Source organism: Rattus norvegicus, chromosome 12 (assembly GCF_036323735.1).
Source record: "Rattus norvegicus strain BN/NHsdMcwi chromosome 12, GRCr8, whole genome shotgun sequence".
NCBI lineage: Eukaryota > Metazoa > Chordata > Mammalia > Rodentia > Muridae > Rattus > Rattus norvegicus.
Window position 1 is genome coordinate 32,314,173 of NC_086030.1, and position 21,233 is coordinate 32,335,405.

Consider the following 21,233-nt stretch of genomic DNA (forward strand, 5'->3'; position numbering starts at 1 on the left):
AATTCAAGGCCAGCCTGGCACATAGAGGGGGTTCCAGGACAACCAGGGCTATGCAGAAAAACCCTGCCTCAAAAAAGAAAATAACCTTTTTTAGAAACGACATCACAAGGGTCTAGGGCTATGTGAGATCCTGTCTCAATAAGACACATCAGAGAAAAGTAAAATACAATGCCAGTGAGGCACCAGTGAAGGTAAGAAAGGGTGATGGAGAGAAACCCTCACTTCCATTGGAGGCAGGCTGATGTGGAGGCTAGGGCAAGCACCCTGATCATCCTGGGTGGAAGAAACCCATTCTGAGGGACACACAGAACAGGTTGGGGGGACCTTCGCCATAGCCTTCTCAGAACATTAGAGAGAGCAAGCAACCTTTCGGGCATTCCTGGGGAAGCAAATCGGTAAAACACAGTGTCTGTGTGCATGTTGTGAACTTAACTCTGGGCAGTATGAACTAGAGCTGCAGGCAGTGCTGTGGAAGTTTTTGGGGGGTGTGTCTGTGGAGTCAGGGATTCTTAGAGCCCAGGCTAACCATGAGCTCACTCAATACTTAACGATGACCTTGAACTCCTGACCTTCCTGCTTACACCTGCCTGGTCCTAGGATCATAGGTGTGTAGGTGTATGTGCTGCTGGTGGTAGGCAGGACCCAGGGCTTTATGGATGCCAGGCAAGCATTCTACCGGCTGAACTACATCTCCAACCCTTCAGGCACACATGTGTCAAAAGTAGACTGGGAAGATGGTTTCCACCAAGCCAGAGACAACCACTTACCAATCTTCATAGTCGTCCTCTAACTTCCACATGCATGCCACAGCCTGAGCACTCCTGGGCATGTACTTCAGCCCACACACAAAGGGTGGGTGGGTGGGTGGGTGGGTCGGTTGGTTGGTTGGTTGGTTAATGTCCCAGTGGTTAAGAGCACTGGCTGCTCTTCCAGAGGACCCACATTCTGTTCTTAGAACCTACATGGCAGTTCATAATTCCAATCCTAGGAGATCCAACTCCCTCATCTGGTCACCATGGGCACAAATATGTGGCATCTATTTACACACACTCAACTAAATAAAACACTTCTTTTAAAAAAAAAAGTACTGGGTTGGGGATTTAGCTCAGTGGTAGAGCGCTTGCCTAGCAAACGCAAGGCCCTGGGTCGGTCCCCAGCTCCAAAAAAAAGAAAAAGAAAAAAAAAAAAACAGTACTAAGGGGGCTAGCAAGAGGGCTTAGCATTTAAGAGCACTTGTTACTGTCACAGAGGACCTGCGTTTGGTGTCCAGCACCCACCCAGTGGCTCCCAATCAACTCCAGTTTCGGAGGATCCAACATCCAGTTTTAACCTCTACCTGCACAAGGCACACGTATGATGCACATACTTACACACAGGAAAAACACCCAGACTAAAATAAATCTTAAAAAAAAAATTTAGAATAAATAAGACTAGGTCACCTACGATAAACGACATGCCTGGTGTGTTAATTAGGGTTTCTTACCGAGACACAGGCAACTTTCTTACTTTTTTAACTTATTTGTTGGTGGTGGTTTGGTTTTTCAAGACTGTTTCTCATTATATAGCTCTGCTGTCCTGAAACTCACTCTGAAGCCTAGGCTGACCTAGAACTCATGGAGATCTGCCTGCCTCTGGGATTAAAGGCGTTAATCACCACCACCAGCTATGTGGGTCGTTTATTACTGGTCACTCCACTGAAATAAAAAGGCCCACACCTTTAGGGGATTCGTGCATGCTAGCCAAGCAGACAAGCTATGTCTTTAACCCTGAACTGTTTCCCTTTATTTTTATTTTTAATTTTTTTCCTCGTGCTTTTTGTTTCCTTGCATTTTTTTTTTTTTTTTGAGGCAAAGTCTCCTGTAGCAGAGGCTGGCCTTTCAGCTCAGGATGACCTTGAACTCCTGACCTTGATCCTCTTGTCTCCTCCCGAGCACGGAAATCACAGGTATGCACCACCATGCCTGAGTTACAGAGTGCTAACAATATTAACCCAGGACTTTCTTGCATGCCAACCCTGTTATAATGAATCATCTTTAAAAAAAAAAAAAAGACTAATTTTGGCTTATGTATAAGAGTTTGTGTGCGTGTTCAACTAAAGCCAGAAGAGGACATCTGTCTCCTGGTGCTGGAGTTACAGGCAGTTGTGAGCCACCTGACCTAGGTGCTGGGAACCAAACTGCGGTCCTCTGAAAGATCATCAAGGGTTGGGAATTTAGCTCAGAGGGTAGAGCGCTTGCCTAGCAAGTGCAAGGCCCTGGGTTCCGTCCTCAGCTCCGGGGAGGAAAAAAAGAAATACCTCTCAAATAAAGTTTATAAAAAGAAAGAAAGAACATCAAGCCCTTTTCTCCCCCATTTCCCCCCACACACTCACCCCCCAAGACAGGATTTTTCTGTGTAGCCCTGGCTGTCTTGGAACTCTGTAGACCAGGCTGATCTCGAACTCACAGCTGCTTGTCTCAGCCTCCCAAGAGCTGGGATCAAAGGTGGGCAGCATCACCACCCAGCTGCATCAAGCCTTCTTCTTTTTTTTTTTTCTTTTCTTTTTTTCGGAGCTGGGGACAGAACCCAGGGCCTTGCGCTTGCTAGGCAAGCGCTCTAACCACTGAGCTAAATCCCCAACCCCTGCATCTAGCCCTCTTGATTGCGAAGTCATCTCTCCTGCTCAGCGTCCACAGTTCCTTCCTACACAACTTTTCTCTCCTGTCAGTCTCTAGTGACTTCCCACAGCTTTGCCTACCCTGCCAATTTTTACCAGATCTTGAACCAGAAGCATTTTGAATTTTTTGTCATCTGTAGTTACCTGACCATTCTCTTCCTTAAAACATCTACTTCACTGCTCACTTCAACAGTCAGCCACATTTGATGTTCCTAGCCAAGATTCAAGTGTGGATTGTCTCCTGCCCCTAGAGGCATTATGGGTGCAGCTGCTGTGCGTCACCTGTGCGTCAGGAGGTAGCAGAGAGGAGAGAGGCCATGTCTATGCTCAGTGTTCTGATCTGTGAACATCTGGATGATTAGTAGCCTAACATTCCCTGAAGAAAGCAAGCCTGAGGTGACCAGCAGTCTAGCACCAGGAAGGCCCAGGCAGGCTCCCACAACAGGAAGCAAGCTGGAGGCGAGAAGAACCACACCTCAGACCGCTAGTCCTGGGCGGGAGTGTGCCTGAGACAGATGACCCTTGCCTGGGGCCACATGGGCAGGCTAGGTGAGAAGCAAGCCTGAGACAACCACGAGACTGCCACCATAGAGCCCCAAACAGGAAGCTACCCTGAAATGGCCACCAGTCTGGCACTCTGCAGGCCTCAGGGGGCAGACCATGCCCAATAGGACCCCTGCTTGGCACCATAATGCACAAGTGGGATAAAACAATTCTAAGGCCACTGCTGAAATGACCCCAAATATTCAAGAGACCCTAGGAGCCACCAAGGGATGCAAGTAAGTGGTGGAGAAATGGAAGAGAGAAACAGAAGGATGTGGACACAATGAAGAGAGGCAGAACTAGAGACCTGAGGGTGAAGACTGGCCTGAGTAACTGATGATGCCATCTGGGACCATGGTGGGGTTCTAGCTGGGCTTCCACCAGAAGCCATGTTTAGATCCATGGCCTTGCAGCAGCAGGAGTCTGTTACCACCAAAAGCCAGGTGAATGTCCCTGATCTGGGCTGCCGATTGGGGACATGTTGCTATCTGAGGGCTGTGCAGAACTGGCCCCATCCCTCACCTGGGCATCATTGGAGACCTTGCCCTGGAGTCATGAGAGCAGAAGAGCTGGTCCAGTCCCTCACCAGCTGGGAGAGCAGAGCTTCAGAGAGCAGGCCCTGCACCTTGCCCGAGCAGCACAGTAGAACTGACTCTGGTTGTGGGGATTTGAATGAGCTGGCCCCAAAGATGTGAGCAAGAGCTAAACCTGCCACTTGTCTGCCATGTGGTGATACAGGTGAGGGGGAAGCATCCCGTCACCTATGGCAGAGAGAAGAATTGGTCTGGAGGTCATCAAAGTGGGAGAGCTGGCCCTGTCCCTCATGTGTTGTAGCACCCAAGCAGTATGGCAGGGAGCCGGTCATGGACGTGGGGGTTATACCTGAGCCGCAAAGGTATGAGTATGAGAGAACTAGCCCCACAACTTGTCTGCCATGCCTTGTGGCAGTGGGGGTGAGAGAGAGATGCCTTTCCCTATCCTTGCCCCTTAACACCTAAGCAGGCAGGAGAGCTGGCCCTGAGATCATAAGAGCAAGAAAGCTCATCCTGGCCCTCACCTCCTGCAGTACTTGGAAGATCGGGTCTGTACCTCACCTGGGCATCAGGGTAGAGCTGTCCCTGGATGTGGGGGTTGCAGGTGAGCTGGCATGGAGGGTATGAACACAGGAGAGCCAGTCCTGCCTTTTGTCTTCTGTGCCATAGCACAGACTAGGGAGAGATGCCTTCCTCCCCGCCCCCTCGCCCTTTGCCTTCTGTGTTAGCTGGCCCTGTGAGGTCCGAATTGAACCTCTTCTGGGACCTCTTGAATGAGACTCACAGAGGCGGGTGATCGATGCAAAAGCAAGAGGATTTTAATCATTCCGACACGTTGGGGTCATCCCACTTCAAGGGGGATAGGACCCTAAGCAGACTCTAACAGGGAGTTATATACCTTGAAAACAATTGGGGCAAAATTCAAACAATTGGGGCAGAATTTGAACAGTGGTAACTAGGCAGGGTACTATCGGTGGGGTCCTGTACCTCAACTGGGCAACAGGGTAGAGCTGGCTCTGGTTGAGGGGGTTACAGGTGAATTGGACCCAAGGACAAGGACATAAGAGTGAGAGCCAGTGGGCTGACCAGCTCAGATACCTCTCAGGCCCAGATCCAGGGCTTTGAATTGGCCCACCACAACATCTACGCCATCAATGAATTGTTGGGGTCCACAAAGGGACTGGTCCTATAGATCCAATACTACAGGACCTCAATGACACAGGGCAGCAAAAGGATATCTAAGAGCAGTCTCAGTGAGGTTCCAGTATTGATAGAGCAGCAGAAGCCAGAGGCCTCGTACCAGACCTAAGAGCCATGGCAATGAACATTTGCAAACAACACTGCAACACACTATAGCTTCCACAATGAGATAGTTTTTCTCTGTCGTAGGAAGGTTCCAAGGGTGGAAGGTGGGTACAAGTCTAATTTCCTCTTCAGTGAACCTTTGGTATCTAATCATTTATGAAACAAAGAACAGAGCACGTGTAAATTTAGCTGTGAGATTGGGGACCCAGTCCCTTCCTGTGGGGAAAGGACCCAGGACTCTCTCCAGTATCTGTTAGATGCAAATATTTTTGTTTGTTTTTTTGTTTCATCCATATCTTCTTTTATTTTATTTATTTTTTTATAATTGAAAATCATGTTTTTAAGACAAGGTTTCTCTATGTTGCCCTGGCTGTCCTGAAACTTGCTCTGTTAGACCAGGCTGGCTCAAAACTCAGAGATCTCCCTGTTTCTGCCCCTGATCACCTCCCATATCTCCTCCCAGCTTCTCCCTACCCATCTAGGAGCCAAAGAAGAGGGAGTCTTTAAGGTCCTTAAAAAAAATCTCTCAGGATATTTCATGGGATGTAAGATCCCACTTACTGTGGGCCTGGCAGAGCATTGGTCCCCAGGGTCCATTACTTGGCTAGATGTAGAGTATAGCCTCTTGTATCTTTTCTTAGATGTCAGCTTTAAGCTGCATGCTTGCCAAACTCTAATTTTTCAAGTGAAAGGAAGAGGACATAGGTCTGTATTTTTATTTCTTCTCAACTTACCATGAGTCCAGGCTACCTCGAAATTTGTGGTCTTCATAGCGCAGCCTCCCATGTGCTGAGATAAAAGTCATGGACCAATACATCAGTTGGTGATAGAGACGCAGTGTCCCATGCAGCTCTTACTAGTCCTCATCCTGCTCAGTTTCTCTAGACCATGAGTCAAGCTAAATTAGGACTGTTGGGTTCAATATTGGAATGACTTTAAGGGCTAGACAGTTAAGCAGGTGGAGTAGGAGATTTACATACATACATACATACATACATACATACATACATACATACTGTTCGAATTCAGGAATCATCATACAAACCATATGAACACTGATCTCAGTTGAGCAAGAAGAGTTTATTGAATGCACACCCCAAGACTGATTGATCAGGACCACAGAGAGGATTCAGGAGCCTAATTTTGTGGTACCAGTCTGTTCTCAGGACAGGCCTTTTGTAGGAAAAACCAGGTTGGCCAAAAGTTTAAAAGGCAAGGCAGGGAAGGGATACAACATTTTGGCTTCCCAGACAGACTATTATCAGCTAACCTTTAAGGTGATTGGTCCTGACTGAAGTAAGAGGTGTGGTGGATGGGTGATGAACAGGGGAATTCCAGAACATTGAGATAACAGAGCATGAGAATTATAATCAGAGCTTTTTGGCTTACTAGCAGCATTCCTCTGTGTCAGCTATGAATAATTACATCTGGGGAGTCTGAACCTGAACTAAACTTCATCTTATGAGCAAGATGCAGACTGAATACAGAATTGCTACAGTTATGTTAAAGGGAACAGGCTTCAACATACATGACTGCATAAATACACACACACACACACATACACACACACTTTTTCAGTCTGTAGTTTCCTGACCTGGTTAGTTCAGGTCATACATATTGCAAGGCAGAGAGGATCATGACAGAGAAAAGCTGCTCATTTCACAGCAACCAGGAAGCAGAGGGAAAAAAAAGAAAGAGGAGTGGTCTGGGAATAAAATATAGCCCTCAAAGACATTCTAGGAGTGACATATGTCTTCCTAGGTTCTGCCTCATTAAATTATGGTTCTTTCTGTAAGAATTCATGAACAAACTAATCCACTGGACATAGTGTGTCACCCCTCAGAAACACATTTCTTCCAACAAGGACACACCCAATCCTTCTAATCCTTTCAAATAGAACTACTTCCTTGTGTCTACGCTTTCAAATATAAGAGCCTATGGGGACCATGCTTATTCAAACCACCTCATCCTCCTGCATCAGTTAATGAGATAGTCCCCTACAAACGTGCCCACAGGCCAGTATGATCTTAGGCAATTCCTAAGTCTTGGCTTTCCTCTTAGATGACTCTAGGACAATTAAAGTTACCTAAGACACCAAGCATAGCCTCAGATCTCCTCTTTCCCTAGGTATCACCAAGAACTCCCTAAGGCAGCTGTCCACATGGGCATTGCTCTTTTTGGCTGTCCCTTTAGAGAGACTCAGAAACACAGGCTCCTCTCTGACCCCACCACAGGCCCAAGTGTCTCCCCAGCTTGTCTGGTTTGAATACAAAAGTGTCTTCTACATGCTCATTCTTTGAAAATGTGTTCTCTAGCATAGGCTGCTGTTGTGGGGGTGGCCATAGAGCCTTCCAGAGGTGGGACTTACCTGGAGAAAGTGAATTGTTAGGGGCCCGTCTACAAAAGTTATATTTATTTTTCCTTTATCACATCTGTTTACTTTGAATCTGTGAACCAAAACAAATCCTTCCTCCTGCAAGTTGCTTCTGTCAGTATTTTGTCATAGCAGCATCAAAGTAACTAAGGCTGTACTCCGACCCCCTACCCCCACCCTAGGATATCCGTAGCCATTTTGTTCCATGCCCGCCAGCTATTTCATATCGCTGCTGTAACATGTCTGCCAGTCACTGACTCAGAGAATTGACTCTGCTCAGTGCTGAACCTGTTGCCTGTCTGTGGACCCTGTTTTCTTAACTTGCCCGCCTTCCCTGGCCTCAGTAGGAGAGGATCTGCCTTGTCCTGCAGAGACTTGCCGGGATGGGGTGATACCCGTGGTTGGGCCTCTCCTTCCCAGAGGAGAAGTGGGGGCATTGGGGGAAGAGCTGTGGGGGGGGGGGAAGAGAAGGGGGCCAGGTGATTAAATGTAGAATGAATATATAAACTAATGAGAAATCCCAAACAAACAAATAATTGTAAGGATCTGTGATTCACCAAAGAATGATACCCAAGACTCAGATAGTATGCAAAAGTAAATAGTAAAGAACATTCTGTTCTGCAGATGTTCACCATGCAGGGTGGAACATTCACCAAGATAGTACTGCCTAGGTGAGCTCTCAGGCTCAATTTAAAGCAGGTTAGGGGGTCGTGGTGGGGGAGCTGAAAACTGTTGCTGGGGCAGCCTGGAAACTGTTGCTGACTCACTGCTCTTGCCTCAGGTCAGGTGGTGGGATAACTTGTGATGGCTGGGCGGCTTCTGATTGGCTGTCCGTGGGCTGTGGCTTTTCCAGTAACCGACTTGCCCAGTTTTGGGAAACAGAAATTTAAGCCGGTTTGAAACCTGTCATGGAGTCAGCCTGGCTCAGTCCTCTCGAATAAGTAAATAAATGAGTAAAATCACACGTGTTTACTTGTCTGTATATGGAGGGGTGTGTGTGTGTGTGTGTGCGTGTGTGTGTGTGTGTGTGTGTGTGTGTGCGTGCGTGCGCGCGCGCGCGCGCGCCATGGTGTGAATGTGGAAGTCATGGATAACTTGTGGGAGTTGAATCTCTCCCTCCACGGAGCCCTGGAGATTGAACTCGAGTCATGTCAATTTGCAGCGAGAGCGGCTACATGCTGGGACCTCTCGTTAGTCCTGTCCCGGATTTTGAGCTGGGGTCTCATATATTTCCTACTGGCATCAACTCAGTAGCTACTCTAAAATGACCTTAACTCTTAGCCCTCCTCTCTCCCACTCGGTGCTGAGATAATGGTGAAGCTTAAGTTAAATTACTCCAACAAACGCCACTGAGAACCAGACTCGAGAGGATTGATCAGAGTTTAAACTTTAAGCAGAGTTTAAAGGTTGTTTGAAAAACGAGCTTGCTCATGTATTCCTCTTACCTTAGAGAATTTTCTTTTGTAAGTTCAACTGTTTTCTTTAAGTTCCCCCTTCCCCTCTGGGGTACACTGTTTCAATCCAGGCATAGAGAGCAGAGCCGGTAAGTCCAAAATCAAAGTCACAGACATTCTGGTTGTAAACAAGGGGTGTTGGCTATTTAAACTCGCCTTTTTGAGATACTTCTTGGGAAAAAAGAACAACGTTTCAACAGGAAATCTTGACAGGAATTTGGACTCTGTCAATTGTGTCCAAGTTCTTGATTGGCCAGTTCAAAGCAGAAACCAGAAGCCAGGCCACCAAGGAGTGTGTCATAGTTAGGGTTTTTAGTGGTGTGATTAAACCATCACCAAACAACTTGGGGAGGAAAGGGAAGTTGGGACAGGAACTCAAGGCAGAAACTTGGAGGCAGGAACTGATGCAGACACCATGGAGTGGTGTTGCTTACTGGTTCCCTCCCTTTTTCCCTTCTCTCTCTCTCTCTCTCTCTCTCTCTCTCTCTCTCTCTCTCTCTCCCCCTCCCTCCCTCCCTCCCTCCCTTCCTTCCTTCCTTCCTCCCTCCAACTCCTTCCCTCTCCCTCCCCCTCCCCCTCCCTTTCTCCCTCCCTCTCCCTCCCCCTCCCCCTCCCTTTCTCCCTCCCTCTCCCTCCCCCTCCCCCTCCCTTTCTCCCTCCCTCTCCCTCCCCCTCTGTCTTACCATGGCTGTCCTGGAACTCAATCTGTAGACCATGCTGGTCTAGTGCTCCTAGAGGTCTGGCTGTCTCTGCCTCTTGAGTACTGGGGTTAAAGGTGTGCACCACCACCAAGCTGTGGGTGATCTGTTCTGTCACAATTCTTGTTCCCCACTCACCAAGAGATGGGATACCAGATGAGGAGAATTAGGGATGAACAATCAGGCCCTTCCTTTCCTTAGTCCCCTTCTCCCACAAACTTTACACTCTACTCTTCTCCGTCATTTTAACTTTTTATTGATTCTTTGTGACTTTCCCATCACAAACCCCAATCCCACTCATCTCCCACTCTTCCTTCCGCCCTTGGAACCTTCCCACAACAGAGGAAAAATAATTAGGAAACAAGTTGGTAAAGGGAAAATGGATGAATTGATTTTTATAGTTTGGTAGTGAAGAGCACACACGAACACCAAGACCACATGCAGTTACGTGAGAACGACACACCAATGGGCGGGAAGAGCATCTGGAAGCTTGGACGAAGATAGCTCTCCTTCAGGAGTTCGCCAGCTGTTTTTCCAGTGCGTTAACTTTCCAAATAAGTAATTGTGGGTTTTTTTTATTACTTACTTTTAACTTTTACAAAAATACGTACCCGGGGTGTTTTGCCTGCGTGTATGTCTGTGCCAGACGCCCACAGAGGCCAAAAGGGAGTGTCAGATCCCCTGGAACTGGATCTATGGACAGTTGTGAGCCTCCACGTAACTGAACCGGACTCAGCTGCGTCTGTGTTCTGAGCTGCCTTAAAACCAAGATACGGGCACATGGTTCCTATCCCAACAGTCCACAGGACAGAACGAGAAGGATGGGCCTAAGGTCATCCTGGTCTCATCGACTTCCTGGCCAGTCTGGGGTATGTGAGAATCTGTCTCAGAAAAAGAAGTCCTCTAGCCAGATGTGGTGGTGCACACCTTTAATTCCAACACTTGGGAAGCAAAGGCAGGCAGATCTCTGTGAGTTTCCTGTCTCGGTGGGCCAGTCTCTCAGCTGGTGAGTTTTAGGGAGATGACTGAACATGACAGAAGCATTTAACTTGAACAATGGCTTGGTATATTCATGAGTTCTCACTGAATAGACCATACCGAGGCAGGACCTCAGTAGAAGCATGTCCCTCTAGGTATGTTTCGAATGCTTATTCCCAGACCTATTCTCTTCGCTCTTTTGGTTTTGTTTTGCCTTTTTTACTTGTTTGTTTGTTTAGTTTTTCAAGACAGGTTTTCTCCATGTAGCCCTGGCTGTCCCAGAACTTCCTCTGTAGACCAGGCTGGCCTTAAAATCAGAAATCCACCTGCCTCTGCCTCCTGAGTGTTGGGATTGAAGATGTGAGCCACCAGTGCCCTAAAGAATTGGATCACTTATAAGATGTTGGCACATTTGTGGAGGCATAGAGAAGCAGCTCCCAGGCAGGGTCAAGTAAGGACTGGTGACAGGTGCAAGTAGGGGCTGGAATGCCGCCCTTGAGAAGAAAATGTTTTTCTCGCTTGGCCTTAAACTGTGTTCTGCTGTGTACTGTTTCTGTGGAAGCGGTTCTCATGCTCTCTTGGTAATGGCGAGTATACTTTGATAATAAGAAGAGGGGTGGAGGCTGGAGAGATGGCTCAGTGGTTAAGAGCACCCGACTACTCTTCCAAAGGTCCTGAGTTCAATTCCCAGCAACCACATGGTGGCTCACAACCATCTGTAAAGAGATCCGATGCCCTCTTCTGGTATATCTGAAGACAGCTACAGTGTGCTTATATATAATAAATAAATAAATCTTTTTTAAAAAAAAAGAAGAGGGGTGATTTGTTATGTGACTGTTTTGAGAAGCCTTTGTTTAGTCATATTTCTTTGTTTAGTTTTGCCTCAGTTGTTCCTGGTTTCGTGGGAATAATGATCTCATGGTATCTTGCCAAAATGGAAGTTGAGGTAATGCATATTCATATCTATATAAGGATTAATAAAGCTTGCAACTGCGTGCAGTTGCTTCTGCCTTTGCTCTGCATCCCCTGTGTCCTAGTGGTGTGCGATTATACCCAGGGCCCCCAACGCACTAGACGTTGACAACATTAACTTGAGTGGCCTAATTATCCTTAACACTTTATAAGAATTTAGCAGCTTTAATAAGATTAGGATGTTGCAATTTTTTTAGAATAATTTTTTTTCTTTCTTTTTTTTTTCGGAGCTGGGGATCGAACCCAGGGTCTTGTGCTTACTAGGCAAGCGCTCTACCACTGAGCTAAATCCCCAACCCCACAGAATAATTTTTAAAGATGTATTTATTTATGTGTATGAGAACACTGTCACTGTCTTCAGACACACCAGAAGAGGGCATCAGATCTCATTACAGATGGTTGCGAGCCACCATGTGGTTGCTGGGACTTGAACTCAGGACCTCTGGAAGAGCAGTCAGAGCTCTTAACCACTGAGCCATCTCTCCAGCCCAGGATGTTACAATTTTTATCCCTGTTAACTTTTGGCCTTAACATTTTAAATTTTGGAATTGAAGGTCTCTTAGGATAAAATAAAACTCATAAATGTAGCCCATAGAGAGATGAGGAAATTGATGAAACCATAAATATAGTCCACAGAGAGATGAGCTACTCATTTTACTATATTTCTTTATGGCACACCATTACAGAATATTATAGTTTCTTGTATGACTCAGTTTATCCAAATAGCTCAAACTTAATGAGTTTGCCAAAGACGAGGAGGCTAGACATACATCTTTAAATCAGTTACTCTTAATCCAAGTAGACCCTAGAAGTTTATAAACATTATTTATCTGCCCTGGAACTCATTCTGTACACCAGACTGGCCTCGAACTCACAGACACATGCCTGCCTGTGCTCCCAGAGTACTGGGATCAAAGGCGTGTACCATCAACACCTGCCTTACCTATGTGGTTTTTAAATTTTTCAGAACAAAAGAGAAATCATCATATAAAAAAAAATCTAACCTAATCTTACATATCCCAAGGATCTGTTGTCTACTTATTCTAAAACAGAGATGACCAGAGTTGATTTTAAATTATGTATGAGCATATAATTGTAAATTAAGATTACCCGTGTATAGATTATTGATTATTAATATTGTTAACTTGGAAATTTTATGGTTTTCCTCTGCCCCACCCCTGCCCCCACCTCCTGAAATGGTTTTCCAGATCCCAAGAGAAAGAAAGTTTACATTTCATCAAGAGTTTTGACTATCCATGACCTTGAATGAGGGAACAATGCGGATAAACAAGAACCAACAAGTGTCTTCACGCCGGTGAGGGCTGGCACAGGTTAAAGCAAGGCCTGTGACTGGGCAGTGAAAAAGTAAGACAGGCACAGAGTTTTGAAGGGAGGAAAGAAGAAAAGAAGGAGATGAACCAAGACGGAGGCAGAGAAGAACGACCCAGATCCATGTGGCCTTAAATGACCACAGGTAGCTTGAATATTTCTTTTTTCTCAGGGTGCAGGACAGGGTTTTTTTTTTGTTTTTGTTTTTGTTTTTGTTTTTTTTTTTTTGTTTTTTGCACATTGCATAAGCATATATACAGGGCATGAGCCAATCTCAAGCCTCTAAATCCTTGACTAATTGTATCTTGCCACACTGTCACTATCGCCATGTTCCTAAGGAAAGCCCTACCTGTTGAGGTGACTCAGAAGGAACGGGTAGTTATGAATATTTCTTAAGGGATGGATTTTTATGGGTCAATTTATCTTATTTAAGTGGGAGGTTTATATCATTATCGATTGACTCTGAATTCACTGTGTGGACATTTTATGGAGTGTAAATTTACCGAGATTAAATTGCTGAGATAATGCTGGTGACTAAATTGCAAGCTATTCCAGTTTTGATTTTAACAGGTTGCTGGGAGTTGTGACTATAACCACTAGGGGACAGAGGCTGGGAATGTGAGCAGAGCTCTGCTGCAGAGAGCCAGGAGGACAGCCACTGTTGACACCAAAGACTAGCTAGAGGTAGCCTGGCGAGCACGGTGCCCTAGGACCACCTGCTCCTGAGAGGAATATACCCTGCAAATGCCAAATGGCTCGACGTTGCTGGCGAGTGAGGACTTGTGGTTATTCTTTATATTTACTGCAACAAAGAAGGGCTGGAGAGATGGGTCAGAGGTTAAGAGCACCGACTGCTCTTCCAGAGGTCCTGAGTTCAAATCTCAGCAACCACACGGTGGCTCACAACTATCTGTGATGAGGTCCGATGCCCTCTTCTGGTGTGTCTGAAGACAGCGACAGTGTACTCGTATATAATAAATAAATAAATCTTAAAAAAAAAAAAAAGAGCCTAGAAAGAGAGAGAGGTCAAAGAGTTAGACATCTGTAATTACAGTTAGCCATCCTAATTGTTATGGAAACAGTTTTCTTAATTGAAATGACATGAGGCAGTAGCACTAACGAGTAAGTTTACCTCCCGTTGTGAGCAATTTTTCCTGAGCAGATCTTAGACAATATCTGAAGCCTCTGTGTGGCATATATAACAGCTTCTTCATTGTTGCATAGATGGACTCCATCTTTCCTCTTAGCTTTCACTGGGCTTCAGAGATTGCCACACAGACCTTTGGAACAAGAGATATCTTTTTCTGTCAGCATAGAAAGGAAAAGAAACACAGTGAGTTCATATGTACGTGCAGGAAGTGCTGCCCAATGGTCAGCTCTGACCCAAGCCATTTGAGACATAACAATTTATACTGACCTTTGATTTCATGAATCCTATGTAAGCTTTGTGGAATTCCTTTTTTTTTTCAAGTATCAATTCTGTTTTATTTGTTAACTGGAAAACTAGACAATCCTCCAGTGCAACAAGGTATTAATTAATTAATCCTCTTCCTCATCATCACCAGCTCCAGCACCACCCTGGCCTTTCTTGGCATTCTTCCTCTTCACTCTGCCTGGGCGGCCACCACCATAAGGAAAAGTCAATGTGCTTCTGAGAGTCCAGGCGAACAATGAAAGATGGGATGTTCACCACCTGCTTGCCGACCCTGATGTGACGTTGGCGGATGAGCACATGGGTGTGGTGAATAGATTTGGCCAGGCCCAGCTTAAAGACCCGGGTCTGCAGCCTTCTCTCCAAGAAATCCTCAATCTTCAGGCCCAGAATGTCATCCAGCTTCATCTTGCCCTCATCCAGCACCCCAATCCAAACAAGTCATCTCGGCAGAGCGTTGCCTTCAGACAGACGCCGAGGATCTTTCTCGACCAGCGTCAACAGCTCCTGGGCAGCCTTCGCCAGGGTAAATTTGACCCTCCACACCTCACGTTTGTTCCGGAGTCCATACTCTCCAATCAACTTTAGCTCCTGGTCGAGACGCGATTTCTCAAAGGGTCTCCGTGGGGTCACATAGGTTTTGCGACAAACCCAGCTTCTGGCGACCGGTATGTTGACTAGGCTAGGCCTGCTGCGCCTACGAACTCAGGCCCATGACAAAGAGAAACATTGCTTTGTGGAATTTCTTAAGGTTACCAAACCACATACAGAACATTCAGAACAAAACAGGGGATATGGTCAGCACGTCCTGGCTCTGAGCCACTTCATATTAAGTGTCAGTGACTGGCAGGCATGTTACAGCAACGCTGTGAAATGGCTGGCACACCTTCTTGTATAAGCACTGTGCTAAAATTGCAGAAACTAGGATTATGTCTTGGTTTTTGTAATAATGCTAGCAGACTGCACACAAGAAGAAGAGTAATTAACTGCTCTGGGTTCCAAAAACTGGGTGGACCTCTTTCCTAAGGTCCAGTGTCCTTTGTCATAAGATTCGGGGCAATAAGTCAAAGAAGAAGAAGGAGAAGGAGAAAGAGAAGAAGGAGGAGAAGGAGAAGGAGAAGGACAATGAGAAGAAGGAGGAGAAGGAGGAGGAGAAGGAGGAAGAGGAGGAGAAGAAGAAGGAGAAGGAGAAGGAGAAGAAGAAAGAAAGAAAGAAAGAAAGAAAGAAAGAAAGAAAGAAAGAAAGAAAGAAAGATGGCTGGCACGCACGGAACAAAATGGCTGCAGCTATGTTGGGGGGTGTGGGCTAGACCATAACAGTTTTTTGTCTGGATACCCCCTTGTTTCTCCAGAAAACCTTGAAGCTTCATCCTATTAGGGCTGAACCCATACAACCATCTGGTAGGAGTGACTGGAAGCAGCTTAGGTGACAGTCCATTGACCTTGCCTATCTCCTTCATTTGCAGGAATATTAAATCTCAACGAGCCCAGCTCTGACTCTTTGAAGTAAGCACATCTAGGGTTATTGTTGAGAAATAATTGACACAAGTGATTGGACACAAGCGTTTGTTTTATTTTATACCCATCTGTGTGGTGTCTGTAGATGGAGGCAGACAGCCTGAAAAGCTCAAGTATTCGTCATCTTAGAACGTCGTTAAGTTATAGGATAATATAAGTATCCACAGCCCAGAGGTTATTAAACTGGAAAGAAGAGAAACCACACATCTACAAGAACTCAGAAAAGGTCAGCATGGGTTGTCTCGTTCTCTTTGTAGATTTTTATTCTACAATTTTTTTTCTTTTTTTTCGGAGCTGGGGACCGAACCCAGGGCCTTGCACTTATTAGGCAAGCGCTCTGCCACTGAGCTAAATCCCCAACCCCTGTTCTACAGATTTTTAACCATATCCAATAAGCTCACAAACTTTCAGGTACAGAGAACTTATATTTTGGCTTTTGAAAAATATATGGTGTATTTTCCTGGGCAGTTTTGTTTTCTCTCTTTGTCCAAGAGTCAGATGGCCTTATGAGCTGGAACAAAGATTTTGTAGGAAGTTTTCAAACCATTATGCTTGGGTTGGAAGAGGGAGACCAGACCTCCACTTCAAAGCCAGCTTTTTAATAAAGTACAACAATAAAACAATATCGTGGGGTTGGGGATTTTGCTCAGTGGTAGAGCGCTTGCCTAGCAAGCTCAAGGCCCTGGGTTCGGTCCTCAACTCTGAAAAAGAAAAAAAAAATATCGTAACAATAACCATACCAAAAACCACCTAATATATGCAAAACTAAACCCAGTGATTTGAGGGAAAGACCAGAGAAAGGTGAATACAAAGAAGGCTTGGAGATAAGAAATTCTGGGTACAGGCCAGGTGAGGCAGCTCAGAAAGCAGCAGGCAGTGGAACTCAAGGCCTATGGTGTCCAGCAGGGTTGCAGGCCCAGGCTGCCCATATTGTCCCAGCTTAATTCTGGGGAGGGAGAGTGGCCACAGGCAGATTTCCATGGTCAGAGCTCTGGGAACAGCTGGGAGATAGAACAACCTGGAAAAAGACATCCTTTAGAAGCAGAATGAGGGGAAAGAATTTCAAACGGGAGGGTGTAGAGAAGTACCTGTGGGACTTAAGCAGCCGAGTCCTGCAAGCCAACGAGAGGGACAGAGGCAGAGGCAGAGCAAGCTTCAGTGGGGAGCTAGTTTAGTCAGGAGCAGGTTACCACACTAAAATCCTGAAATGGTAGCGTGCAACTCAGGGACATTTGATTCCCATCTCTTCAACAAAACCTGAAACAAAAATAAACAGAAAACAGAGAACAACAGAAAGACAGTACAACAGTACAACACAAAACAACAACAAAAAACCTAGATGAATTCAGACATGTGGTGGCCATCTCCACAAACACACTAAAATCAGAAGGACTGGAGACTGGGTCTAGAATCCCATCAGATTTCACCTTCTGTCTTTCCAAATGTCTAACTAAACACCAAGACAGAACAATGGGTCACTAATGGGTCCAAGCTTCAGAAGCCTGTTGGCTAGCAATTCTTACTTTCAAAAAGCAAGTTAGGGGGGTTGGGGACTTAGCTCAGTGGCAGAGCGCTTGCCTAGCAAGCACAAGGCCCTGGGTTCGGTCCCCGGCTCTGAAAAAAAGAAAAGAAAAAAAAAGCAAGTTGGGTGGGTTGCAGTCTGACAGCCCCAGGCCCTATCAAGTGCACTTTAGACTTCTGTCCTCTGGCTGGAGAGATGGCTCAGCGGTTAAGAGCACTGACTGCTCTTCCAGGGGTCCTGAGTTCAATTCCCAGCAACCACATGGTGGCTCACAACCATCTGAAAGGGGATCTGGTGCCCTCTTCTGGTGTGTCTGAAGACAGCAACAGTGTGCTCATATACATTAAATAAATAAATCTTTAGACTTCTGTCCTCTGGGGCCTTTTGAACACACACCCTAATACTGGGCAGACCACTGCTCAGAATTATCTGACCTATGACAAGAGATAACTTTTTCTGTCAGCTTAGAAAGGAAACACACACACACATACACACACACACACACACACACACACACAAAATGAGTTCATTTGTAGGTGCAGGAAGTGCCACCCAACGGTTGGCTCTGACCCAAGACATTGTAGACGTAACAATTTATACTGTCCTTTGATTTCATGGATCCTATGTAAGCTTTGTGGAATTTCTTAAGGTTACCAAACCACACACTGAACATTCAGAACAAAACAGGGGATATGGTCAGCATGTCCTTGCTCTGAGCCACTTCATATTAAGTGTCAGTGACTGGCAGGCATGTTACAGCAACGCTGTGAAATGGCTGGCACACCTTCTTGTATAAGCACTGTGCTAAAATTGCAGAAACTAGGATTATGTCTTGGTTTTTGTAATAATGCTAGTAGAGTATTCTTAGCTCAGTTGGTCACTTTCCTCATCCAGCCCCACACCTGGCCTTGGAGAATCACTGGGAAAGGACTAAGTTGGCAAGTCCCTTGGGGGTGTGGGGGGGAGTGTCAGGGACCGGGTGGTCCGGCAGGGTCAGGATGACATCTTGTGGTTGTTCTTGGGATTTACCAGAGGGAGGGGTAGGGTGTCTTTCGGAGAATGGTTATCTTTGTTTTGTCCTAATTAGCTTGGCCTTGGTCAATGAGGACTGGTCATTCTTGACTCAGTATCTTGATCACCAAAACTTTGTCATAACATTAGGCAACCTGATGTCAGATGTATTTCTCAAAACTGTGTTTTTACAACTTTGTTTCTCATATTTATGAAACTATGAAACTTCATTTCTTCAGTGACAGTCCATTGACCTTGCCTATCTCCTTCTTTTGCAGGAATATTAAATCTCAACGAGCCCAACTCTGACTCTTTGAAGCAAGCACATCTAGGGTTATTGCCGAGAAATAATTGAAGCAAGTGATTTAGGCACAAGCGTTTGTTTTATTTTATACCCATCTGTGTGGTGTCTGTAGATGGAGGCAGACAGCCTGAAAAGCTCAAGTATTCGTCATCTTAGAACGTCGTTAAGTTATAGGATAATATAAGTATCCACAGCCCAGAGGTTATTAAACTGGAAAGAAGAGAAACCACACATCTACAAGAACTCAGAAAAGGTCGGCATCAGGTTGTCTTGTTCTCTTTGTAGATTTAGGTTCTACAGATTTTTTTTTTAAATTTTTTTTTTTGGTTCTTTTTTTCGGAGCTGGGGACCGAACCCAGGGCCTTGCGCTTCCTAGGTAAGCACTCTACCACTGAGCTAAATCCCCAGCCCCTGAGCTAAATCCCCAGCCCCTAAATTTTTATTTATATGTTAGTACACTGTAGTTCTCTTCAGACACTTCAGAAGAGAGCATCCCATTACAGATGGTTGTGAGCCACCATGTGGTTGCTGGGAATTGAACTCAGGACCTCTGGAAGAGCAGCCAGTGCTCTTAACCGCTGAGCCATCTCTCCAGCCCCCAGTTCTACAGATTTTTAACCATATCCAACAAGTTCACGAATCTTCACGTACAGAGAGCTTCTATTTTGGCTTTTGAAAAATATATGGTGTCTTTTTCCTGGGCTGTTTTGTTTTCTCTCTTTGTCCAAGAGTCAGATGGCCTTATGAGCTGGGACAAAGATTTTTTAGGAAGTTTTCAAACAACTGTGCTTGGGTTGGAAGAGGGAGACCAGACCTCCACTTCAAAGCCAGCTTTTTAATAAAGTACAACAATAAAACAATATCGTGGGGTTGGGGATTTTGCTCAGTGGTAGAGCGCTTGCCTAGCAAGCTCAAGGCCTTGGATTCGGTCCTCAACTCTGAAAAAGAAAAAAAAACAATATTGTAACAATAACCATACCAAAAAAACACCTAATATATGCAAAACTAAACCCAGTGATTTGAGGGAAAGACCAGAGAAAGGTGAATACAAAGAAGGCTTGGAGATAAGAAATTCTGGGTACAGGCCAGGTGAGGCAGCTCAGAAAGCAGCAGGCAGTGGAACTCAGGGCCTATGGTGTCCAGGAGGGTTGCAGGCCCAGGCTGCCCATATTGTCCCAGCTTAATTCTGGGGAGGGAGGGTGGTCACAGGCAGATTTCCATGGTCAGAGCTCTGGGAACAGCTGGGAAATAGAAGACATCTTTTAGAAGCAGAATGAGGGAAAAGGATTTCAAACAGGAAGGTGTAGAGAAGTACCTGTGGGACTTAAACAGCCGAGTCCTGCAAGCCAACGAGAGGGACAGAGGTAGAGGCAGAGCAAGCTTTAGTGGGGAGCTAGTTTAGAGCAGTCAGGAGCAGGTTACCACACTAAAATCCTGAAATGATAGTGTGCAACTCAGGGACATTTGATTCCCATCTCTTCAACAAAACCTGAAACAAAAATAAACAGAAAACAGAACAACAGAAAGACAGTACAACAGTACAACACAAAACAACAACAAAAAAACCCTAGATGAATTCAGACATGTGGTGGCCACCTCCACTTACACGCTAAAATCAGAAGGACTGGAGACTGGGTCTAGAATCCCATCAGATTTCACCTTCTGCCTTTCCAAATGTCTAAACACCAAGACAGAACAATGGGTCACTAATGGGTCCAAGCTTCAGAAGCCTGTTGGCTAGCAAATTCTTACTTTCAATATGCAAATTGGGTTGGTTGCAGTCCAGCATCCCCAGGCCCATTTTAGACTTGCTTAGTCAGGGTCCTATCCCTGAGTTTGAGTTCTCTCAGTAACCTTGCTGGGGCCTCCAAATATTATGGAGTTTGTGAACCATAGGAGAAGACCGTAGACTAAGTCCAATTATAATTAACAGATTTATTGATTACCTACAAGCACGATGAACAGTCTCTGGGCCAAATTCGAGATTGCCATGCTGGAAGAGTATGGGGAAGGACGTTTAAAGGGGAAGACCTTCAATGTCTATGCAAGGAAGTAAAACCTGTTGTGTTCTACCAAATTACTCGGTGAAGCAACTCAAAGCAGTCTTTGGGAATCTGCAGAAGCAAGTTACAGAAGCAACACCAGCAGTTAGAAATATTTTAACACGTATACAGACAAAGCCATAGGGTGGGGATCCCTGAGTCAAGGTTACTTGGGGACATACCTTCTAGGGACTACAGTCAGAAACAGATGGCTGGTGAGGATCAAGATGGGTGCCTAGCCTAAAATGGAGCCTGCTAAGCCCTAACATTTACTCATTAGTGAGAGGAGTTGAGATTAGAACAGTTCGCTCATTAGGAACAAGGACAAGAGAGGAGAGTTTCCTCATTAAGGACAAGGATATAAGGGCTTCCGGGAGGAGGGAAAGGCAAAACCCGGAATCAGATCAATGTAGTCAAGCATGGGTAATGTTTCTATGCTGCCAACTGGGATTGCAGTTTGAGAAAACACAGATTTACTTGCAATAGTGGGCTCAGTTACTTTAAAGCAGCCCCATATTTTATAGCTTAAACAAACTGGACTGGGGGGTGGCTCCGTTGCTAA

At 45.6% G+C, this 21,233-nt stretch overlaps 1 protein-coding gene, 4 non-coding genes and 1 pseudogene across 5 annotated transcripts in view; 3 read left to right on the forward strand and 3 right to left on the reverse strand.

Annotated features, from left to right (window-relative positions):
- Nucleotides 1-944, reverse strand: part of Crcp (CGRP receptor component) — a 55,009-nt gene extending 54,065 nt beyond the window's left edge. Inside the window, exon 1 of the mRNA XM_063270985.1 lies at nt 768-944. Coding sequence (XP_063127055.1) covers nt 768-829 — 62 coding nt within the window. The 5' untranslated portion in view covers nt 830-944. The remainder of the gene's footprint in view (nt 1-767) is intronic.
- Nucleotides 945-2,896: 1,952 nt separating this feature from the next.
- Nucleotides 2,897-3,030, forward strand: LOC120096116 (small nucleolar RNA SNORA17). Its single transcript, XR_005492144.1, has one exon. It is a non-coding gene; the product is annotated as a small nucleolar RNA SNORA17 (small nucleolar RNA).
- Nucleotides 3,031-11,735: 8,705 nt separating this feature from the next.
- On the reverse strand, nt 11,736-11,810 carry Trnat-agu12 (transfer RNA threonine (anticodon AGU) 12). The gene has a single exon. It is a non-coding gene; the product is annotated as a tRNA-Thr (tRNA).
- A 2,489-nt stretch (nt 11,811-14,299) lies between these two features.
- On the reverse strand, nt 14,300-20,621 carry Rps9-ps15 (ribosomal protein S9, pseudogene 15; annotated as a pseudogene).
- On the forward strand, nt 15,159-15,339 carry LOC120096125 (small nucleolar RNA SNORA81). Its single transcript, XR_005492151.1, has one exon. It is a non-coding gene; the product is annotated as a small nucleolar RNA SNORA81 (small nucleolar RNA).
- On the forward strand, nt 18,097-18,184 carry LOC120096127 (small nucleolar RNA SNORA81). Its single transcript, XR_005492153.1, has one exon. It is a non-coding gene; the product is annotated as a small nucleolar RNA SNORA81 (small nucleolar RNA).
- Nucleotides 20,622-21,233: the final 612 nt, after the last annotated feature.